The sequence below is a fragment of the Chiloscyllium plagiosum genome, unplaced genomic scaffold (genome assembly GCF_037043375.1).
Source record: "Chiloscyllium plagiosum isolate Xiang-an unplaced genomic scaffold, Cpla_swu_hap1 HiC_scaffold_2, whole genome shotgun sequence".
In the NCBI taxonomy this organism is placed as follows: Eukaryota; Metazoa; Chordata; class Chondrichthyes; order Orectolobiformes; family Hemiscylliidae; genus Chiloscyllium; species Chiloscyllium plagiosum.
The window spans coordinates 164819483-164841070 of NW_028270140.1; the positions used below are offsets into that span (position 1 = coordinate 164819483).

Sequence of the window (21588 nt, forward strand, 5' to 3'; positions counted from 1 at the left end):
CATCCTGACTTGGAAATATATCACTGTTCCTTCATTGTTGCTAGGTGAAAATTTTGGAACACCCTCTGTAGGGATATCGTAGGTCTACCAACAACACATGGACTGCAACATTTCAAGAAGGCACCTCATCACAAGCATCTCAAGAGCACTTTGGGATGGGATAAAAATGTTTGCACAACCAGCATGTCCACATCCCACAAGTGACAGAGAAAAAAAGGGTGATAGAGGGCACAAGCCCTCAAGACATGCAAGAAGAATTTAGATGAAGACAAAAATGCCAAGGCATACAAGGCTGTGGGCCACATGCATAAAAATGGATCGGAATAGATGGATGTTTGATGTCCAGCATGGACACAATGGCTGAAGAGCCTCTATCCGTACTGTAAAAAGTCTGACTCTTGCTGTCTCAATTGAGGATAATAGAAATGACTGGAAATGTTAACTTTCTCTTTCCTTCGGTCCTGCCAGACCAGTTGAGTTTCTCCAACACCTGTTTTATTTTAGCTGTATAATCCAGATTTATTCATAGAATTCACATTTCACCAATTACGGTGATAGGATTTGGATGCATGTCCCCACTACATTAGGGAGAAAGTGAGGTCTGCAGATGCTGGAGATCAGAGATGGAAATGTGTTGCTGGAAAAGCGCAGCAGGTCAGGCAGCATCTAGGGAACAGGAGAATCGACGTTTCGGGCATTAGCTCATTCCTGAAGAAGTGCTAATGCCCGAAACGTCGATTCTCCTGTTCCCTAGATGCTGCCTGACCTGTTGTGCTTTTCCAGCAACACATTTCCATCCCAGTACATTAGGCCCTGCTTTTGATTGGACCGGTTCTGATTCCACTACAATAGACAATAGGTGCAGGAGTAGGCCATTCTGTCCTTCGAGCCAGCACCACCAATCATTATGATCATGGCTGATCATCCTCAATCAGTATCCTATTCCTGCTTATCCCTATAACCCTTGATTCCACTATCTTTAAGAGCTCTATCCAACTCTTTCTTGAAAGTATCTAGAGACTTGGCCTCCACAGCCTTCTGGGGCAGAGCATTCCACACACCCACCTCTCTCTGGGTGAAGAAGTTTCTCCTCAACTCTGTTCTAAATGGCCTACCCCTTATTTTTAAACTGTGTCCTCTGGTTTGGGGCTCATCCATCAGCGGAAACATGTTTCCTGCCTCCAGAGTGTCCAATCCTTTAATAATCTCATATGTCTCAATCAGATCCCCTCTCGGCCTTCTAAACTCAAGTGTATACAAGCCCAGTTGCTCCAATCTTTCAACATAAGATAGTCCCACCGTTCCAGGAATTGACCTCGTGAACCTACGCTGCACTCCCTCAATAGCCAGAATGTCTTTCTTCAAGTTTGGAGACCAAAACTGCACACAATATTCCAGGTGCAATCTCACCAGGGCCCTGTACAGCTGCAGAAGGACCTCTTTGCTTCTGTACGCTACCATCTCCCGTCACTGTACCATTTGTAGATGACTTGCAGATAGGTTGGAGGCTATGTGGTAAAGATGAAATAGCAAGGCTGCAGACAAATATGGATACATGAACTGATCAAAAATCTGACAGATTGATTGCTTGATTATTGTTGTCACATGTACCAAGAGCTGAAAATGTGTTGCTGGAAAAGCGCAGCAGGTCAGGCAGCATCGAGGGAACAGGAGAATCGACGTTTCGGGCATATGCCCTTCTTCAGGAACCAAGAACATGTACCAAGATACAATGGAAAGTTTGTTTTGCATGCTAGCCAGGCAGATCATACAACACAGTGTGTGTCAGGGTAGCAGAACAGAGTGCAGAACACAGTGTTACAGATTGATTAAGCTGTAGGAAATGTGAAGTTGTTTATTTTGGCAGGAAGAATACAAGAGCAGATATAATTTAAATGGAGAATGACTGCTGAATTCCAAGATGTAGAGAAATCTAGATGTTCTAATTTTGTGTGTCACAAAGGAGTAGTTTGCAGATACATAAAGTGATTTAAAAGGCCAAAGAGAAAGATAGAAAAGTACAAAGCAAAAATGGAAGGCAGAGGAAACGAGGGCTCATGGCAAATGGAGGAAGGAAAGTAGAAAAATGTCAAAACAAAAATTTTTTCCAACATGCGATATCTGAAAGCATGACACATTTACAATAAGTTAAATGAATTATCAACACAAATGGTTACGAATGGATAGCAAATGATAGCAATGACAAAAACGTAATGTCAGTTTGACTATACAAGTTGAAGTGCTGATCGAAGCTGAATAACCGTGTTCCTTTTATCTTTCTCTAGAACCCATTAAAACGGATTCCAGACTCGCATGAAATCACACTAACCCATGGCAAAAAAACGGTGAGTGAGGGTTTTGTTCAGCCTTGACAGTGTGCAGGCTGTAGAAGTACTTATTTTGTAAAGACCGTACCTTTATTTCTCAGTATGTTTGGTTGTGGACTGAAATGGGAAAATAACTGTTGTAAAAGCCAAGGATTGTGGAAAGATTTCTTGTGGCTGCAGGTGTCAGCACTGGGACTGGATCCTTCGGGGGCACGACTTGTCACTGGGGGCTACGATTACGAGGTGAAGCTCTGGGACTTTGCAGGAATGGATGCCTCATTACAGGCATTTCGATCATTACAGCCCTGTGAGTGGTGAGTGGCTACGCTGTGAACTCCTCTGTATTTCAGGACAATTACTTCCCTCCCCCACCTCTTTCCTGACCAACAACTGATAGCATTCCCAGTCCACCTCCAATCCTTCCTTAACTTTCCAAACACTAATCCCACAGAACCTCTTCAAACTTCTCAAAAGACTATCCTAAATCCCCTCCTAATCACTCTTAACCCCGAATGCCACTTACTGCTGAGTTGGATGCAGTGGCAGTGAGCAAGACAGGCGAAGGGCAGTGTTAGAACCATGGGGCATTCCAGAAGTGGTGTGGATAGCACAGGCTGTTGGATGCTGTGTTTTTTAGTTTTGTTTTTTTTTCATTGTAGCCATCAGATTAAGTCATTGCAGTACAGCTCAACAGGAGATGTGATTCTGTGCGTGGCTGGAAGTGCCCAGGCCAAGGTGTTGGACCGTGATGGCTTTCAGGTGATGGAGTGTGTAAAAGGCGACCAATACATTGTTGATCAAGCTAAGACCAAGGTACCAGAGCGCTTTATGTTAATACTTGAGTTCCATGTCTCCTAGTACCTGGCAGCCTCTCTTGCTAACATTGCTGGCTCTTCTTTTAAGGAAATGTTTTACTGAATGAATAATCTAGAGGCTTTGAGAAATCAGCTGAGATACCACAATGGCCTCCAGAGGAATCTAAATTCAAAATTTAAATCTGGAATAATTTTTTTTGTCTTGTTGATAATTATCATGAACCTGACTAGATTCTGACGAAAAACTTACCCAATTCACCAATGTCCTTCAGAGAATGAGATCTGTTGTCCTGATCCATTTTGGTTGATGTATGATTCCAGACCCACAGCCATGTGGTTACCTCTTACTGTCTTCTGAAATGACTGAGCAAGACCCTGAAATGTTCTAATTCTGCCAGGGGTTTGTTTGAAACAAGCTTGAGCAACAGCATCTTAACTTGCAATTCTGGATTTAAAGATTGAGCTCAACAATTTCAGACCCATAATGGTTATGCTCTGCCATTTGGCAGTTTGCATCTTGGTTTTTGGGCATAGTGGTTTATTATGGTACATTTAGTTTGGGTCAGTGCCATGTCTGTTTACTACAGCCATGAAGACTCCAACTGCACCTTACTTATTTAATCTCTGTCCTCTAATCTGTCTCATACCTTTCTCTCGTTCTTCCCCTGTCTCCACTGATTCGGCAAACAAAATCCATCACACTTCTACCTTCCTTCAGTTCTGAAGAAATTATTTTTGAATTGGAGTGTTGACTCTTATTTTCTCTTCTCCAAAGGAACAGCTGCTGAGTTTTTCCAACACTTTATGGTTTTGTGTTTGGTCCTTCGCCTGGTCTTGGTCACAAGTGCAAACAGGATTTCAACATTTAACCATCAAACTAGTCCATCGTGTTTGAGATGTCTATGTCTGAATCACAGAATGTTTTCCGTAAGGGAGTGATCCTGGACATATTGGATGCATTAGTCATCATCTTTCATAATTCTATAGACACAGGAATAGATTGGAGGGTGGCAAATATAACTGCACTATTTAAAAAGGGAGAGAAAAACAGAGCTGCAAACCAGTTAGGGTAACATCAGCAATGGGGCACCTGCTGAAGTCTATGTAAAAGATGTGATAACAGAATATTTCAAAAGCATTAATGAGATTGGACAAAGCCACCATGGATTTATGAATGGTAAATAACTCTTACCAAATTGACTAGAGATTTCTGAGTGTGTAACTATAAGAATAGGTAAGGGAGAATCAGTGGATGTGGTGTACACTCTATTCTGATATAACGCGATAGTTTGGTTGCTGTGCGATCTTACCTTATAAGAAAATCATGCAATAGACTTGCCATTTAAGCTAATGGGGCTGGAATCATATTATACAACTTAGAACTACAGCGCAGGTCAGGCTCTTCAGCCCTCGATGTTGTGTTGACCTGTGAAACCAATCTGAAGCCCATTTAACCTACACTATTCCATTTTCATCCATATATTTATCCAGTGACCATTTAAGTGCTCTTAAAGTTGGCGAGTCTACTGCTGTTACAACCTGCACATTCCACGCTCCTACTACTCTCTGACTAAAGAAACTATCTCTGATATCTGTCCAATATCTATCACCCCTCAATTTAAAGCTATGTCCCCTCAAGTTAGACAGTACTAGCCTCAGAAAACGGCTCTCACAGTCCACCCTATCTAACCCTCTGATTATCTTATGTCTCAATTTGTCACCTCTCAACCTTCTTCTCTCCAATGAAAACAGCCTTAAGTCCCTCAGCCTTTTCTCATAAGACCATCCCTCCAGACCAGGCAACATCCTAGAAAATCTCCTCTGCACTTTTTCCAAAGCTTCCAAATCCTTCCTATAATGTGATGACCAGAACTATATGCAGTGCTCCAAGTGCGGTTGCACCAGAGCTTTGCACAGCTGCAAGTCGGTCTCATGGCTCCGAAACTCAATCCCTCTACCAATAAAAGCTAACATACTCTATGCCTTCTTAACAACCCTATCAATCTGGGTGGCAACTTTCAGGAATCTATGAACATGAGCACCGAGGTAGATCTGCTTATCTACACTACCAAGAATCTTACCATTCACCGAGTGCTCTGCATTCCTGTTACTCCTTCCAAAGTGAATCACCTCACACTTTTTTGCATTAAACTCCATTTTCCACCTCTCAGCCCAGCTCTGCAGCTTATAAATATCCCTCTGTAACCTGCAATATCCTTCAGCACAATCCACAACTCCAAGTGTCATGTGGAAAGTTACTAACCCATCCTTCTACCCCCAAATCCAGGTAATTTATAAAAATGACAAACAGCAGTGGCCTCAAAACAGATCCTTGTGGTACACCACTCAGAACTGAACTCCAGGATGAATACTTCCGATGAACCACCACCCTCTGTCTTCTTTCAACGAGCCAATTTCTCATCCAAACCGCCAAATCACCTTCAATCACATGCCTCTGTGTTTTCTACAATAGCCTACTTTGGGTTACCTTATCAAGCACCTTAGTGTAATCTATATGCACCACATCAACTACTTTATCCTCATCCATCTGTTTGGTCATCTTCTGAAAGAACTGAATAAAGTTTGCGAGGCACAAGCTACTCTTCGCAAAACTTGATTGACTATCCCTAATCAAATTCTGGCACTATTCCTGTAGACAATAACGACGTAAAGATCAAAGCCAAAGGCTCTGCAAACTCCTCCCTGGTTTCCCAGAGAATCCCAGGATAAATCCCATCCAGCCCAGGTGACTTATTCTATTTTCACACTTTCCAGAATTGCTAACACCTCCTCCTTGTGAACCTCAATCCCATCTAGTCTCGTAGCCTGTATCTTGGTATTCTCCTTGACAGTGTGAATACAGATGAAAAATATTCATTTAATGCTTCTTCTATCTTCTTGGACACCATGCGCAACTTCCCACGGCTGTCCTTGATTGGCCCTCATCTTTCTCTAGTCATTCTTTTATTCCTGACATTCCTATAGACAGCTTTAGGTTTTTCCTTGATCCTACCTGCCAACAACTTCTCATGTCCCCTTCTGGCTCTCCTTAGCTCTCTCTTTAAGTCTTTCCTGACCAACTTGTAACACGAACTGAGCCCTCACGCATCATCCTAACATAAGCCTTCTTCTTCCTCTTGACAAGAGATTCAACTTCTTCAGTAAACCACAGTCCCACGCTCGACCACTTCTTCCCTGCCTGACAGGTACATACTTAGCAAGGACACGCAGTAGCTGTTCCTTGAATAAGCTCCACATTTCAATTGAGGCCATTCCCTGCATCCCAAATCTTGCCTAATCACATCATAGTTGCCTTTCCCCCAGCTATAACTCTTGCCCTGCGGTATATACTTATCCCTTTCCATCGCTAAAGTGAAAATAACCAAATCGTGGTCACTACCACCAACGTGTTCACCAACCTCCAAATCTAACACCAACCTCCAAATCTAATTGGCCGGGTTCATTCCCCAGTACCAAATCCAATGTGGCCTAGCCCCTTGTTGGCCTGTCTACATACTGTGTCAGGAAACCCTCCTGCACACTGGACAAAAACTGACCCATCTAAAGTACTCAAACTACGGTATTCCCAGTCAATATTTGGGAAGTTAAAGTCACCCATAACAACTACCCTGTCACACTCACTCCTATCCAGGAATACCTCTGCTATCCTTTCCTCTACATCTCTGGAACTATTTGGAGGCCAAGAGCAAACTCACAACAGGGTGACCTCTTCTTTCCTGTTTGTAACCTCAGCCAGTGCAGGTAAGGAAAGTTCACATTCTACAAATAATAGTCTAAATTCTTCAATCATGTTAAAGTCACTTCGCATTGAAGAAACATGCCTGATAGCAGAACCTACGGTATTTGAATTTTTGTAAGTCTTTTGATGAGGTGAACTATAAGAAGTTAGTAGGCACAATTAAAGCCCATGGAACAGCGATCGTATATTGGCATGAATTGAGATTTGTTGACAGACAGGAAACAGATAGATCATAGAATCCCAACAGTGTGGAAACAGGCCCATTGGCCCAGCAAGTCCACACTGACCCTTCGAAGAGAAACCCACCCAATCTATTCCCTGAACCTATTACTCTACATTTATCCCTAACTAATGCACCTGACCTACACATCCCTGAACACGATGGGCAACTTAGCATAGCTGGTTCACCTAACCTGCACATCTTTGGATTGTGGGAGGAAACCAGAGCACCTGGAGGAAACCCAAGCACACACGGAGAGAACGTGTCTCCACACAGACAGTCACCCGAGGCTAGAATCGAACCTGGGACCCTGGTGCTGTGAGGCAGCAGTGCTAACCACTGAGCCACCGTGCCACTACAGCAAGGGAAAATCAATGGGTCTTTTTCTGAGTGGAAGGCAGTAATGAGTGGTGTACTGCAAGGATCACTGCTTGGGCCTCAGCTGTTTGCAACATTTCTATAAATGAAATGGGAAGTGTCATGGGAAATCACGTGTGGGAAATCGTGCCTCAATAACATAATTGAGTTTTTTGCAAAAATAACCAAAAGGATTGATGAAGGCAGAGCGGCAGACGTGATCTATGTGGACTTCAGTAAGGCATTTGACAAGATTCCGCATGGTAGACTGGTAAGCAAGATTGGATCATTTGGAGTACAGGGAGACCTAGACATTTGGATACAGAACTAACTCAAAGGTAGAAGACAGAGGGTGGTGGTGGAGGGTTTATTTTCAGACTGAAGGCCTGTGACCAGCTGTGTGCCACAAGAATCAGTCCTGGGCCCACTGATTTTTGTTATTTATACAAATGATTTGGTTATGAACATAGCAGGTATAGTTAATAAGTTTGCAGGTGACACTAAAATTAGATATGTAGTGGACTGCGAAGAAGGTTACCTCAAAGCTCAACAGGACCTTGATCCTTTGGGTTGAGAAGTGGCAGATGCTTAATTTAGATAAATGTGAAATTCTGCATTTTGGAAAGGCAAATCAGGGCAGGACTTATACACGTGTACCGAGACACAGTGAAAAGCTTTGTCTTGTGAGCAATACAGGCAGATCACAGAGTTAAGTAGCATAGATAGTAAATAATAGGTAAACAGCAGCAAAAACAAAAACACAGGTACAGGCGAATGTTAAGAGTTTGTGAGTCCATTCAGTATTCTAACAACAGTAGGGTAGAAACTGTTTAGAAACCGGCTGGTGCGTGTGTTCAGGTTTCTGTACCTTCTCCCCGATGGTAGAGGTTGTAGAAAACCATTGCCAGGGTGGGATGGATCTTTGAGAATGCCGGCGGCCTTTCCTTGACACCAGGCCTGGTAGATGAAATCTATAGATGGGAGGTTGTAATTGTCCGGGCCGAGTTCACCACTCTCTGTAACCGTCTCCGATTCTGAATGGTACAGTTGCCATACCAGGTAGTGATACATCCAGACAGAATGCTCTTGACGGCGCATCTATAAAAGTTGGTAAGGGTATTCACCGTCATGCCAAATTTCCTCAGCTGCCTGAGGAAGAAGAGACTTTGTTGGGCCTTTATAACCAGTGTGTCCACATGAAAAGTCCAAGAAAGCTTGTTCTGGATGACCATTCCCAGGAGCTTGACACTTTCCACTCGTTCCACCTCTGCGCTGTGAATGTGTAGGGGGGCAAGAGTACCATCCAAAAGTCAATATTGAGTTCCTTGGTTTTGCCGGCATTGAGAGCTAGGTTATTGTCAGTGGACCATATTTCCAAGTCTTCCACCTCCTGTCTGTAGTCTGTTTTTTCACCATCTGAGATTCGACTGACTATGGTGGTGTTATCAGCGAACCTGTAACTGGCGTTAGTCTGGTATTTGGCAACACAGTCATAGGTATATAGTGAGGACAGTAGGGGGCTGAGTACGCAACCCTGGGAGGCTCGAGTGTTGAGTGTTCGTGAGGCTGTTCTTGGAGTCGAGATGTTTCAGGAAGGAGTGAAGGGCAAGTGATGCAGCATCTAACGTGGATCTGTTGGTCCGATAGGCAAATTGAAGTGGGTCAAGAATAGCTGGAGCTGATTAATGCCATGATCAGCCTTTCAAAGCACTTCATGACCACCACAGTTAGGGCCACTGGGCGGTAGTCATTGAGACATGTTGCATGAGCCACCTTAGGCACAGGGATGATGTTGGCCCTCTTGAAACAGGCAGGCACAGTGGCCTGATGCAGGGAAAGGTTGAAGATGTCTGAGAAGACCTCTGCTAGTTGATCTGTGAATGCTCTGAGTGGTACTGGTACTCCATCTGGTCCTGTCACTTTCCTTGGATTCACACAAAAAGAAAACTGATCTGACTCTAATGCAATGACTGTTTGGATAGGTTCGTCAGGACTTGTCGGAATAGGTGTTACCCCTCCACCGAAATACTGCTCAAAGCGAGCATATAAGGCATTGAGACAATCTGGGAGGGATATGTCATCGTCTGCTACCTTGCACACACTCTTTTTAGAACCTGTGATGTCATTCAGTCCTTGCCATAGTCGCCGGGTGTCTGGGTCTCTAGTTTGGATCGGTATTGGTCCTTGGCTGTCTTAATGGCTCTGCGAAGGTCATACTTGGATTCCTTGTATTTGAGTTGGTCTCCTGATCTGAAGGCCTCGTGCCTGGCTTTTTAGCAGGTTCTATATGTCCTGGTTCATCCAGGGTTTCCTGTTGGGGAACACCCGGATTGACTTCCTTGTTATGCAGTGCTCCACACACTTGCTGATAAAGGCTGTGAAGGTGGTAGCGTACTCGTCCAAGGTACCTGCGGCCTGTTTGAACACGGCCCAGTCAGCCGATTCCAGACATCACCGGAGTTGATCCTCTGCCTCCTCCGACCAGCACTGGACCTGTATCTGCGGGGGGCGTCTCTTATTAAGCTACTGGCTGTAAGCTGAGAGAAGAAACACTGCATTTGCAAGGCTCTGGGAGTGTTGCTGAACAAAGTGACGTTGGACTGCAGGTTCATTGTTCCTTGAAAGTAGAATCACAGATAGAAAGGAGAGTGAAGAAGGCGTTTGATATGCTTGCCTTTATTGCTCAGAGCTTTGAGTATAGGAGTTGGGAGCTCATATTGCAGTTGTACAGGAATTTGGTTAGGCCACTTTTGGAATACTGCAATCAATTCTGGTCTCACTGCTATAGAAAGGATGTGTGAAACATGAAAGGGTTCAGAAAGGATTTACAAGAATGTGCCAGGTTGGGAGGGTTGTGCTACAAGGAGAGGCTGAATAGTGTGTGGCTGTTTTACCTGGAGGGTTGGAGGATGAGCAGTGACTTTATAGAGATTTATAAAATCATGAGGGGCATGGAGACGATGAATAGCCAAGGTCTTTTAGTTTCAGGAGGCTTGTTGGGAATTTAGAACAGTGAGAATGGAGGTTAGGGCAGTTGAATGTTCCTCATGTAGAATGTGGGAGATAAGGGTCACCACTAGTGTCCCTGCTGACTGTATCTGTGGGAAGTGCACCCAACTCCGGCTCCTCGAAAACCATGTTAGGGAGCTGGAGCTGGATGAACTGCGGATCGTTCGGGTTATTGAGAGGAGTTACAGGGAGGTAGTCATACCTCAGGTACAAGAAGAAGGGAGATGGGTTACCACAAGGGAACGGAAAGGGAACTGGCAGGCAGTGCATGGATCCCCTGTGGCTGTTCCCCTCAACAAGTATACCGTTTTGGATACTGTTGGGGGGGATGACTTTCCAGGGGTAAGCAGTGGGGCACAGGTCTCTGGCACAGAGTCTGTCAGAAGGGAAGGGGGAAGATGAGCAGAGCACTAGTCATTGGGGACTCCAAAGTTAGGAGGACAGATAGGAGGTTCTGTGGGAACGAGAGAGACTCACATTTGGTGTGTTGCCTCCTAGGTGCCAGGGTTCGTGATGTCTCTGATCATGTTTTCGGGATCCTTGCGGGGGAGGTGTATCAGCCCCAAGTAATGGTCCATGTAGGCACTTACAACATAGGTAGGAAAAGGGATGGGGATTTAAGGCAAAAATTCAGGGAGCTAGGGTGGAAGCTTAGAGCTAGGACGAACAGAGTTGTTATTTCTGGTTTGTTGCCTGTGCCACGTGCTAGTGAGGCGAGGAATAGGGAGAGAGAGGAGTTGAACACATGGCTACAGGGATGGTGCAGGAGGGAGGGTTTTGGATTCCTGGATAATTGGGGCTCTTTCTGGGGTAGGTGGGACCTCTACAAGCAGGATGGTCTTCACCTGAACCAGAGGGGTACCAATATCCTGGGGGGGAATTTGCTAATGCTCTTTGGGTGGGTTTAAACTAATTCAGCAGGGGGATAAGACCAAAAGATAGAGGAGTGGAAGCAAGGCCATTCGGCCCATCGAATTGAACCTAAATTGTAGTTCAGTATAGAGGAGGTTGAGAGGAGGAGGAGGGAGGTCCGAAATAAGGTTTCAGGTCACAGGGCACCGGCAAGCAAGACGTTATTTTGGATTGTCTATTTCAGTGCCTGGAGTACCCGGAATAAGGTGGATGAACTTGTAGCATGTGTTAGTACCTGGGATTTCAATGTTATGGCCATTTCAGAGACATGGATAGAACAGGGACAAGGATGGTTGTTGCATGTTCCAGGATTTAGATGTTTCAGTAAGAAGAGAGAAGATGATAAAAGTGGGGATGGTGTGGCATTGTTAGTCAAGGACAGTATTATGGCTGCAGAAAGGACATTGGAGGACTCGTCAACTGAGGTAGTATGGGTTGAGGTTAGAAACAGGAAAGGAGAGGTCACCCTGTTGGGAATTTTTGAGGCCTTCGAATAGTTCTAGAGATTTAGAGGAAAGGATAGCAAAGATAATTCTGGATAGGAGTGAGAGTGACAGGGTAGTTGTTATGTCAACGGCACGGTGGCACAGTGGTTAGCACTGCTGCCTCACAGCGCCAGAGACCTGGGTTCAATTCCCGCCTCTGGGTATTGGTAGAGGAATTCTATTGGTAGAGGAATTGAGTTCCGGAGTCCTGAGGTCACGATGCAGTTGTATAAGACTCTGGTGCGGCCGCATCTGGAATATTGTGTGCAGTTTCGGTCGCCATACTATAGGAAGGATGTGGAGGCACTGGAACGGGTGCAGAGGAGGTTTACCAGGATGTTGCCTGGTATGGAAGGAAGATCGTATGAGGAAAGACTGAGACACTTGGGGCTGTTTTCATTAGAGAAAAGAAGGTTTAGGGGTGACTTGATTGAGGTGTACAAGATGATTAGGGGGTTAGATAGGGTTGACAGTGTGAACCTTTTCCCGCGTATGGAGTCGGGTATTACAAGAGGGCATAGCTTTAAATTAAGGGGGGGGGTAGATATAGGACTGAAGTTAGGGGTAGGTTCTTCACTCAGCGAGTCGTAAGTTCATGGAATGCCCTGCCAGCAGCAGTGGTGGACTCTCCCTCTTTATGGGCATTTAAGCGGGCATTGGATAGGTATATGGAGGATAGTGGGTTAGTATAGGTTAGGTGGGCTTGGATCGGCGCAACATCGAGGGCCAAAGGGCCTGTACTGCGCTGTATTCTTCTATGTTCTATGTTCTAACTGTCTGCATGGAGTTTGCACATTCTCCCCGTGTCTGCGTGGGTTTCCTCCAGGTGCTCCAGTTTCCTCCCACAATCCAAAGATGTGCAGGTTAGGTGAATTGGCCATGCTAAATTGCCTGTAGTGTCAGGTGAAGGGGTAAATGTAGAGGGTGGGTTGCTGTTCGCAGGGTCAGTGTGGACTTATTGGCCCGAAGGACCTGTTTCCACACTGTAAGTAATCTAATCTAAACTTCCCAAATACTGACTGGGAATATTATAGTTCAAGTATTTTAGGTGGGTCGGTTTTTGTCTAATGTGTGCAGGAGGGTTTCCTGACACAGTATTTAGACAGACCAACAAGGGGCAATGCCACATTAGATTTGGTACTGGGGAATGAACACTTTAATGATAGTTGGGTGAACACTTTAATGATAGTGACCACAATTCCGTTATGTTGACTTTAGTGATAGAAAGGGAGGGTGTATACCGAAGGGCAAGAGTTACACCCGAGTGAAAGGTAATTATGATGCAATTAGACAAGATTACGGATGCATACGATGGGGAAGAAAACAGCAGGGGATGGGCACAAATGAAATGTGGAACTTATTCAAGGAACAGCTACTGCATGCCCTTGATAAGTATGTACTGGTCAGGCAGGGAGGAAATTGTCGAGCGCAGGAGCCATGGTTTACTAAAGAAATTGAATCTCTTGTCAAGAGTAAGAAGGCAGCTTATCTTAGGATGAGATGTGAAGGCTCAGTTAGGGCGCTTGAAATTTACAAGCTAGCCAGGAAAGACCTAAAGAGAGAGCTAAGGCGAGCAAGAAGGGGACATGAGAAGATGTTGGCGGATAGATCAGGGAAAACACTAAAGTTTTCTATAGGTATATGAGGTATAAAAGAATGACTTGAATAAGGTTAGGGCTAATCAATTACAATAGTGGGAAGTTGTGTGTGGAGTCAGAGGAGATGGGGAAGTGCTAAATGAATATTTTTTGTCAGTATTCACATTGGAAAAAGACAATGTTGTCAAGGAGAATACTGAGATACAGGCTACTAGACTGGATGGGATTGAGGTTCTCAAGGTGGAGGTGTTAGACATTCTGGAAAGTGTGAAAATAGATAAATCCCCGGGCCAAATGTGATTTATCCTAGGATTCGCTGGGAAGCCAGGGAGGAGATTGCTGAGCCTTTGGCTTTGATCTTTATGTTGTCATTGTGTACAGGACTAGTGCCAGAAGACTGGAGGGTAGCAAATGTCCTCTTGTTCAAGAAAGGGAGTAGAGACAGTCCTGGTAATTAAAGACCAGTGCGCCTTACTTCGGTTGTGGGTAATGTGTTGGAAAAGGTGATAAGAGATAGAATTTATAATCATCTAGAAAGGAATAAGTAGATTAGGGATAGTCAACACGGTTTTGTGAAGAGTAGGTCATACCTCACAAATGCATTGAGTTCTTTGAGAAGGTGACCAAAGAGACAGATGAGGCTAAAGATGATGTGCTGTATATGGATTTCAGTAAGGCATTTGATAAGGCTCCCCATGGTAGGCTATTGCAGAAAATACAAAGGCATGGGATTGAGGACGATTTAGCGGTTTGGATCGGAAATTGGTTAGCTGAAAGAAGACAGGATGGTGGTTGATGTGAAATGTACATCCTGGAGTTCACTAGGTGTACCACAAGGATGTGTTTTGGGACCACCGTCGGTGTTTATCATTTTTAAAATGACCTAGATGAGGGCATAGAAGGATGGGTTAGTAAATTTGCGGATGATATTCAGGTCGGTTCAATTGTGGATAGTGCTGAAGGATGTTGTAGATTACAGAAGGGCATAGATAAGCTGCAGAGCTGGGATGAAAGATGGCAAATGGAGTTTAATGCAGAAAAGTGTGAGATGATTCAGTTTGGAAGGAGTACCAGGAATGCAGAGTATTGGGCTAATGCTAAGATTCTTGTTAGTGTAGATGAGCAGAGAGATCTCAGTGCCCAGGTGCATAGATCCCTGAAAGTTGCCATCTCGGTTGATAGAGCTGTTAAGAAGGCATATGGTGTATTAGCTTTTATTGGTAGAGGGATTGAGTTTTGGAGCCATGAGGTCATGTAGCTGTACAAAACTCTGGTGCGGCCACGCTTGGAGTATTGCGTACAGTTCTGGTCACCGCATTGTAGGAAAGATGTGGAAGCTTTGGAAAGGGCTCAGAGGAGATTTACCAGGATGTTGCCTGGTATGATGGGAAGGTCTTATGAGGAAAAGCTTAGGGACTTAAGGCTGTTTTCGTTCGAGAGAAGAAGGTTGAGAGGTGACTTAATTGAGACTTATAAGATAATGAGAGGGTTAGACAGGGTGGACAGGGAGAGCCTTTTTCCTATGTTACGTAACTGGGTAAACCATCCTGCTTAATTTAAACCAGCAACACAAAAGTTGTATTCCATGCAGTAATCATTGAAAATTCAAGAGGCCAAGAACCAGTTAAAGTTAAAATTAACAACTATTTGTTAAAGTATAACAGAATAATAAACTAACAACATAGAACATGGAACAATAGACCAATACAGCGCAGAACAGGGCCTTCAACCCTCAATGTTGCGGTGACCTTTAAACTAATCTAAGCTCATCCCCCTACACTATCCCATCATTATCCATGTGCTTATTCAAGGATTGTTTAAATCTCCCTAATGTGGCTGAGATAACTACATTGGCAGGTAGGGCATTCCACTGCCCTTACCACTCTCTGAGTAAAGAACCTGCCTCTGACATCTGTCTTAAATCTATCACCCCTCAATTTGTAGTTATGACCCCTTGTACAAGCAGGCGCCATCATCCTAGGAAAAAGACTTTCACTGTCTACCCTATCTAATCCTCTGATCACCTTGTATGTCTCTATCAAATCCCCTCTTAGCCGCCGCCTTTCCAATGAGAACAGACCCAAGTCTCTCAGCTGCTCTTCATAATAGCTTCCCTCCAGACCAGGCAACATCCAGGTAAATCTCCTCTGCACCTTTTCCACGTCCTTCCTGTAATGGGGTGACCAGAACTGTACACAATATTTCAATTGCGGCTGCATGAGCGTTTTGTATAGTTGCATCGTGACATTACAGCTCCGGAAGTCAATCCCTCTCCTAATGAAATCTAACATACCTTGTGCCTTCTTAACAGCACTATCCACCTGGGTGGCAACTTTCAGGGATCTATGTACATGGACTCCAAGATCCCTCTGCACATCCACACTACCAAGAATCTTTCCATCGACCCAGTACTCTGCCTTCCTGTTATTCTTCCCAAAGTGCATCACCTCACATTTAGCTGGATTAAACTCCATTTGCCATCTCTCAGCCCAATTCTGCAGTTTATCCAAGTCCCCTTGCAACCTGTAACATTCTTCCACACTGTCCACTACTCCACCGACTTTAGTGTCATCTGCAAACTTACTAACCCATCCATCTATGCCTGTGTCTAAGTCATTTATAAAAATGACAAACAGCAGTGGTCCCAAAACAGATCCTTGTGGCACACTGCCAGTCACCGGACTCCAGACTGAATATTTTCCATCAACCACCACTCGTTGCCTTCTTCCAGAAAGCCAGTTTCTAATCTTAACTGCTAAATCACCCTCAATCCCATGCCTCTGCATTTTCTCCAACAGCCTACCATGTGGAACCTTATCAAACGCTTTACTGAAGTCCAAGTACACCACGTCAACTGCCCTACCCTCATCTACATGCTTGGTCGCCTTCTCATAAACCTCAATGAGGTTCGTGAGGCACGACCACCCTTGACAAAACCATGTTGACTATCTAAACTCAATTGTTGCTTGCTAGATGATTATAAATCTTATCTCTTATAATCCATTCCAAAACTTTTCCTACAACAGAAATAAGGCTCACTGGTATATAATTACATGGGTCATCTCTCCTGCCCTTCTTGAACAAGGGCACAACATTTGCAATCCTCTAGTCCTCTGGTACTAAACCTGTCGACAATGACGACTCAAACATCAAAGTCAAAGGCTCCACTATCTTCTCCCTAGCTTCCCAGAGAATCCTCAGATAAATCCCATCTGGCCCAAGAGACTTATCTACTTTCACTCCTTCTAGAATTGATAACAGTTCTTCACAACTAACCTCTATCCTTTCTAGTCTAATATCTCGTATCTCATTCTTCTCCTCTACAATATTCTCCTTTTCCTGAGCGAAAACCAATGAGAAATGTTCATTTAGTACCTCTCCAATCTCCACAGGATCCACATTCAACTTCCCACTTCTGTCTTTGACTGGTCCTCTACCTGCCCCACTCATCCTTTTATTCCTCATATACCTATTGAAAGCTTTAGGATTCTACTTTATTCTACCTGCTTAAGACTGCTCATGTCCTCTCTTTGTTCTTAACTCTGTCTTTAAATCCTTCCTAGCTAATCGGTAACTCTCCATCGCCTCATCTGAACCATCTTGTCTCATCAACATATAAGCCTTCTTCTGCTTAACAAGAGATGCAATTTCTGTAGTAAACCACGGTTACTTACCTTATCACTTCCTCCCTGCCTGACCAGGACGTACCTATCAAGGACACGCAATATCTGTTCCTTAAACCAGCTCCACATTTCCATTGTCCCCATCCCCTGCATTTTGCTACTCCGTTCTATGCATCCTAATTGCCCTTGCCCCATCAATAACTCTTGCCCTGTGGCATATAGCTATCCCTTTCCATCGCTAAACGTAACTGAATATGGTCACTCTCTCCAAAGTGCTCACATACAACTAAATCAAATACCTGGCTTGGTTCATTACCAAGCACCAGATCCAGTGTGGCCTCCCCTCTAGTGGGCCTACGACATACTGTGTCAGGAAACCACCTGTACACATTGGACAAAAACTGATCCATCCGACATACTAGAGTTACAGCATTTGTAGTCAATGTTGGGGAAGTCAAAGTCCCCCACAATGACCACCCTGTTCCTTTCACTCCTACCCAGAATCATTTTGCCAGTCCTCTCTTCCATCTCTCCCTGGAACTCTGCGGAGGCCTATAAAAAACTCCCAGCAGTGTGACCTCTCCTCTCCTGTTTCTAATCTCAGCCCACACTACCTCAGTAAACGAATCCTTGTCAAAAGTTCTCTCAGCCACCGTGAAACTATCCTTGACTAACAAGGCCACACCTCCCCCTCTTTTACTGCCTTACCTATTCTTAATGAAAGATCTAAACCCTGGAACCTGCAACATCCATTCCTCACCCTGCTCCATCCACGTCTCCAAAATGACCATAACATCGAAGTCCCAGGTACCTATCCATGCTGCAAGCTCACCTACCTTATTTCGGATACTCCTGGCGTTGAAGGAGACACACTTCAAACCAGCTTGCTGTCTGCCAGCACATTCCTGTGACCATGAAATCCTGTCCATGCCCTCCCTACTCTCATCCTCCTGTGCGCTGCAACTGCACCTCAGGTTCCCATCCCCCTGCTGAGCTCATTTAAACCTACCCGAATAAACTATTTACTAAGGCTATTGGGGTGGGTTTAAACTAATCCAACAGGGGGATGGGAGCCAAAAGTGTAATTAGAGTATAGTAAAGGTTGAGGGTATGGAGGTCCAAAATCAAGTTTCAGGGACACAAGATGGCACCGGCAAGCAGGAAGGTGGTTTGAAGTGTGTCTACTTCAACACCAGGAGCATCCAGAATAAGGTGGGTGAAATTGCAGCATGGGTTGGTACCTGGGACTTCGATGTTGTGGCCATTTCAGAGACATGGATAGAGCAGGAACAGGAATGGTTGTTGCAGGTTCCAGGATTTAGGTGTTTCAGTAAGAACAGAGAAGATGGGAAAAGGAGGGGTGGGGGGGAGGGGGAGGGTGGCATTGTTGGTCAAGGACAGTATTGCAGTTGCAGGAAGGATGTTTAGGAACTCGTCAACTGAGGTAGTATGGGCTGAGATTAGAAACAGGAAAGGAGGTCACCCTGTTGGGAGTTTTCTATAAACCTCCGAATAGTTCGAGATATAGAGGAAAGGATAGCAAAGATGATTCTTGTTAGGAGTGCGAGAGATAGGGTAGTTGTCATGGGGGACTTCAACTTTCCAAATATTGACTGGAAACACTATAGTACGAGTACTAAAGATGGGTCAGTTTTTGTCCAGTGTGTGCAGGAGGGCTTCCTGACACAGTATGTAGACAGGCCAACAAGGGGCGAAGCCACATTACATTTGGTACTGGGTAATGAGCCCGGCCAGGTGTTAGACTTGGAAATAGGTGAGCGCTTTGGTGATAGCGATCACAATTCTGTTATGTTTACTTTGGTGATAGAAAGGGATAGGTGTATACCACTGGGCAAGAGTTACAGCTGGGGGAAAGGCAATTACGATGTGATTAGGCAAGATTTAGGAAGCATTGGATGGGGAAGGAAACTGCAGGGGATGGGCACATTAGAAATGTGGAGCTTATCCAAGGAAAAGCACCTGTGTGTCCTAGATAAGTATGTACCTGTCAGGCAGGGCGGGAGCTGTGGTTTACGAAGGAAGTGGAATCTCTGGTTAAGAGGAGGAAGAAGAAGGCTTAAGTTAGGATGAGATGTAAAGGCTCAATTACGGTGCTTGACAGTTACAAGGTTGCAAGAAAGACCGAAAGAGAGAGTTCAGAAGAGCCAGGAGGAGACATGAGAAGCTGTTGACGGATAGGATCAGGGTAAACCCTAAGGCTTTCTATAGGTATTTAAGGAATAAAAGAATGACGAGAGTAAGATTAGGGCCAATCAAGGATAGTAGTGGGAAGTTGTGTGTGGAGTCAGAAGAGATAGGGGAAGCACTTAATGAATATTTTTTTGACAGTGTTCACTCTAGAAAACGACAATGTTGTCGAGGAGAATACTGAGATACAGGCTCCTAGACTGGATGTGATTGAGGTTCACAAGGAAGGGGTATTAGAAATCCTGCAGTGTGTGAAAATAGATAAGTCCCCTGGGCCAGATGGGATTTATCCTAGGATCCTCTGGGAAGTCAGGGAGGAGATTGCCGAGCCTTTGGCATTGATCTTTAAATCATCATTTTCTACAAGAATTGTGCCAGAAGACTGGAGGATAGTAAATATAATACCGCTGTTCAAGAAGGAGAGTAGAGACAACCCTGGTAATTATAGACCAGTGAGCCTTATTTTCAGTTGTTGGTAAAGTGTTAGAAAAGGTTATAAGAGATAGGATTTATAATCATCGAGAAAAGAATAATTTGATTAGCGATAGTCAGCACGGTTTTGTGAAGGGTAGGTTGTGCCTCACAAACCTTATTGAGTTCTTTGAGAAGGTGACCAAACAGGTAGATGAGAGTAAACCGGTTGAAGTGGAGTATATGGATTTTAGCAAGGCGTTCGATAAGGTTCCCCACTAGGCTATTGTACAAAATATGGAGGAATGGGATTGTGGGAGATATAGCAGTTTGGATCAGTAATTGGCTTGCTGAAAGAAGACAGAGGGTGGTGGTTGATGGGAAATGTTCATCCTGTAGTCCAGTTACCAGTGGTGTACCGCAAGGGTCGGTGTTGGGTCCACTGCTGTTCGTCATTTTTATAAACGACCTGGATGAGGGCGTAGAAGGGTGGGTTAGTAAATTTGCAGACAACACTAAGGTCGGTGGAGTTGTGGATAGTGATGAAGGATGTTGCAGGTTACAGAGAGACATAGATAAGCTGCAGAGCTGGGCTGAGAGGTGGCTAGTGGAGTTTAATGTGGACAAGTGTGAGGTGATCCACTTTTGGTCAGAGTAACCGGGATGCAAAGTACTGGGATAATGGTAAGATTCTTGGTAGTGTAGATGAGCAGAGAGATCTCTGTGTCTAGGTACACAGATCCTTGAAAGTTGCCACCCAGGTTGTGGACAAACTTTCCTCATTCCTGAAGAAGGGCTTATGCCCGAAACGTCGATTCTCCTGTTCCCTAGATGCTGCCTGACCTGCTGCGCTTTTCCAGCAACACATTTTCAGCTCTGATCTCCAGCATCTGCAGACCTTACTTTCTCCTCAAGGGTTGTTAAGAAGGCATACAGTGTTTTAGCTTTTATTAACAGAGGGATCGAGTTCCGGAACCATGAGGTTATGCTACAGCTGTACAAAACTCTGGTGCGGCCGCACTTGGAGTATTGTGTACAGTTCTGGTCACCGCATTATAAGAAGGATGTGGAAGCTTTGGAAAGGATGCAGAGGAGATTTACGAGGATATTGCCTGGTATGGAAGGAAGGTCTTACGAAGAAAGGCTGAGGGACTTGAGGCTGTTTTTGTTAGAGAAGAAGGTTGAGAGGTGACTTAATAGAGACATATAAGATATTCAGAGGGTTAGATAGGGTTCAAGGTTTGTGCGAAGATTTGTAGCTCGGGTGCTCGTTGTTGTGGTTCTGTTCGCCGAGCTGGAAGTTTTTGTTGCAAACGTTTCGTCCCCTGGCTAGGCGACATCATCAGTGCTTGGGAGCCTCCTGCGAAGCGCTTCTTTGATGTTTCCTCCGGTGTTTATAGTGGGGTCTGTCCCTGCCGCTTCTGGTTGTCAGTTTCAGCTGTCCGCTGTAGTGGTTGGTATATTGGGTCCAGGTCGATGTGTTTGTTGATGGAGTTTGTGGATGAATGCCATGCCTCTAGGAATTCCCTGGCTGTTCTCTGTCTGGCTTGCCCTATGATAGTAGTGTTGTCCCAGTCAAATTCATGTTGCTTGTTGTCTGCGTGTGTGGCTACTAAGGATAGCTGGTCATGTCATTTCGTGGCTAGTTGATGTTCATGTCTGCGGATTGTTAGCTGTCTTCCTGTTTGTCCTATATAGTGTTTAGTGCAGTCCTTGCATGGTATTTTGTACACTACATTCGTCTTGCTCATGTTGGGTATCGGGTCCTTCGTTCTGGTGAGTTGTTGTCTGAGCATGTCTGTTGGTTTGTGTGCCGTTATGAGTCCTAGGGGTCTCAGTAGTCTGGCAGTCAGTTCCGAGATG

The 21588-nt window shown here is 44.7% G+C and overlaps 1 protein-coding gene across 1 annotated transcript in view; it reads left to right on the plus strand.

The window, feature by feature from the left end:
• wdr70 (WD repeat domain 70) overlaps positions 1-21588 on the plus strand; it is a 196605-nt gene that overhangs the window by 38050 nt on the left and 136967 nt on the right. The window contains exons 6-8 of the mRNA XM_087975431.1: positions 2286-2345; positions 2508-2641; positions 2987-3140. Coding sequence (XP_087831557.1) covers positions 2286-2345; positions 2508-2641; positions 2987-3140 — 348 coding nt within the window. The remainder of the gene's footprint in view (positions 1-2285; positions 2346-2507; positions 2642-2986; positions 3141-21588) is intronic.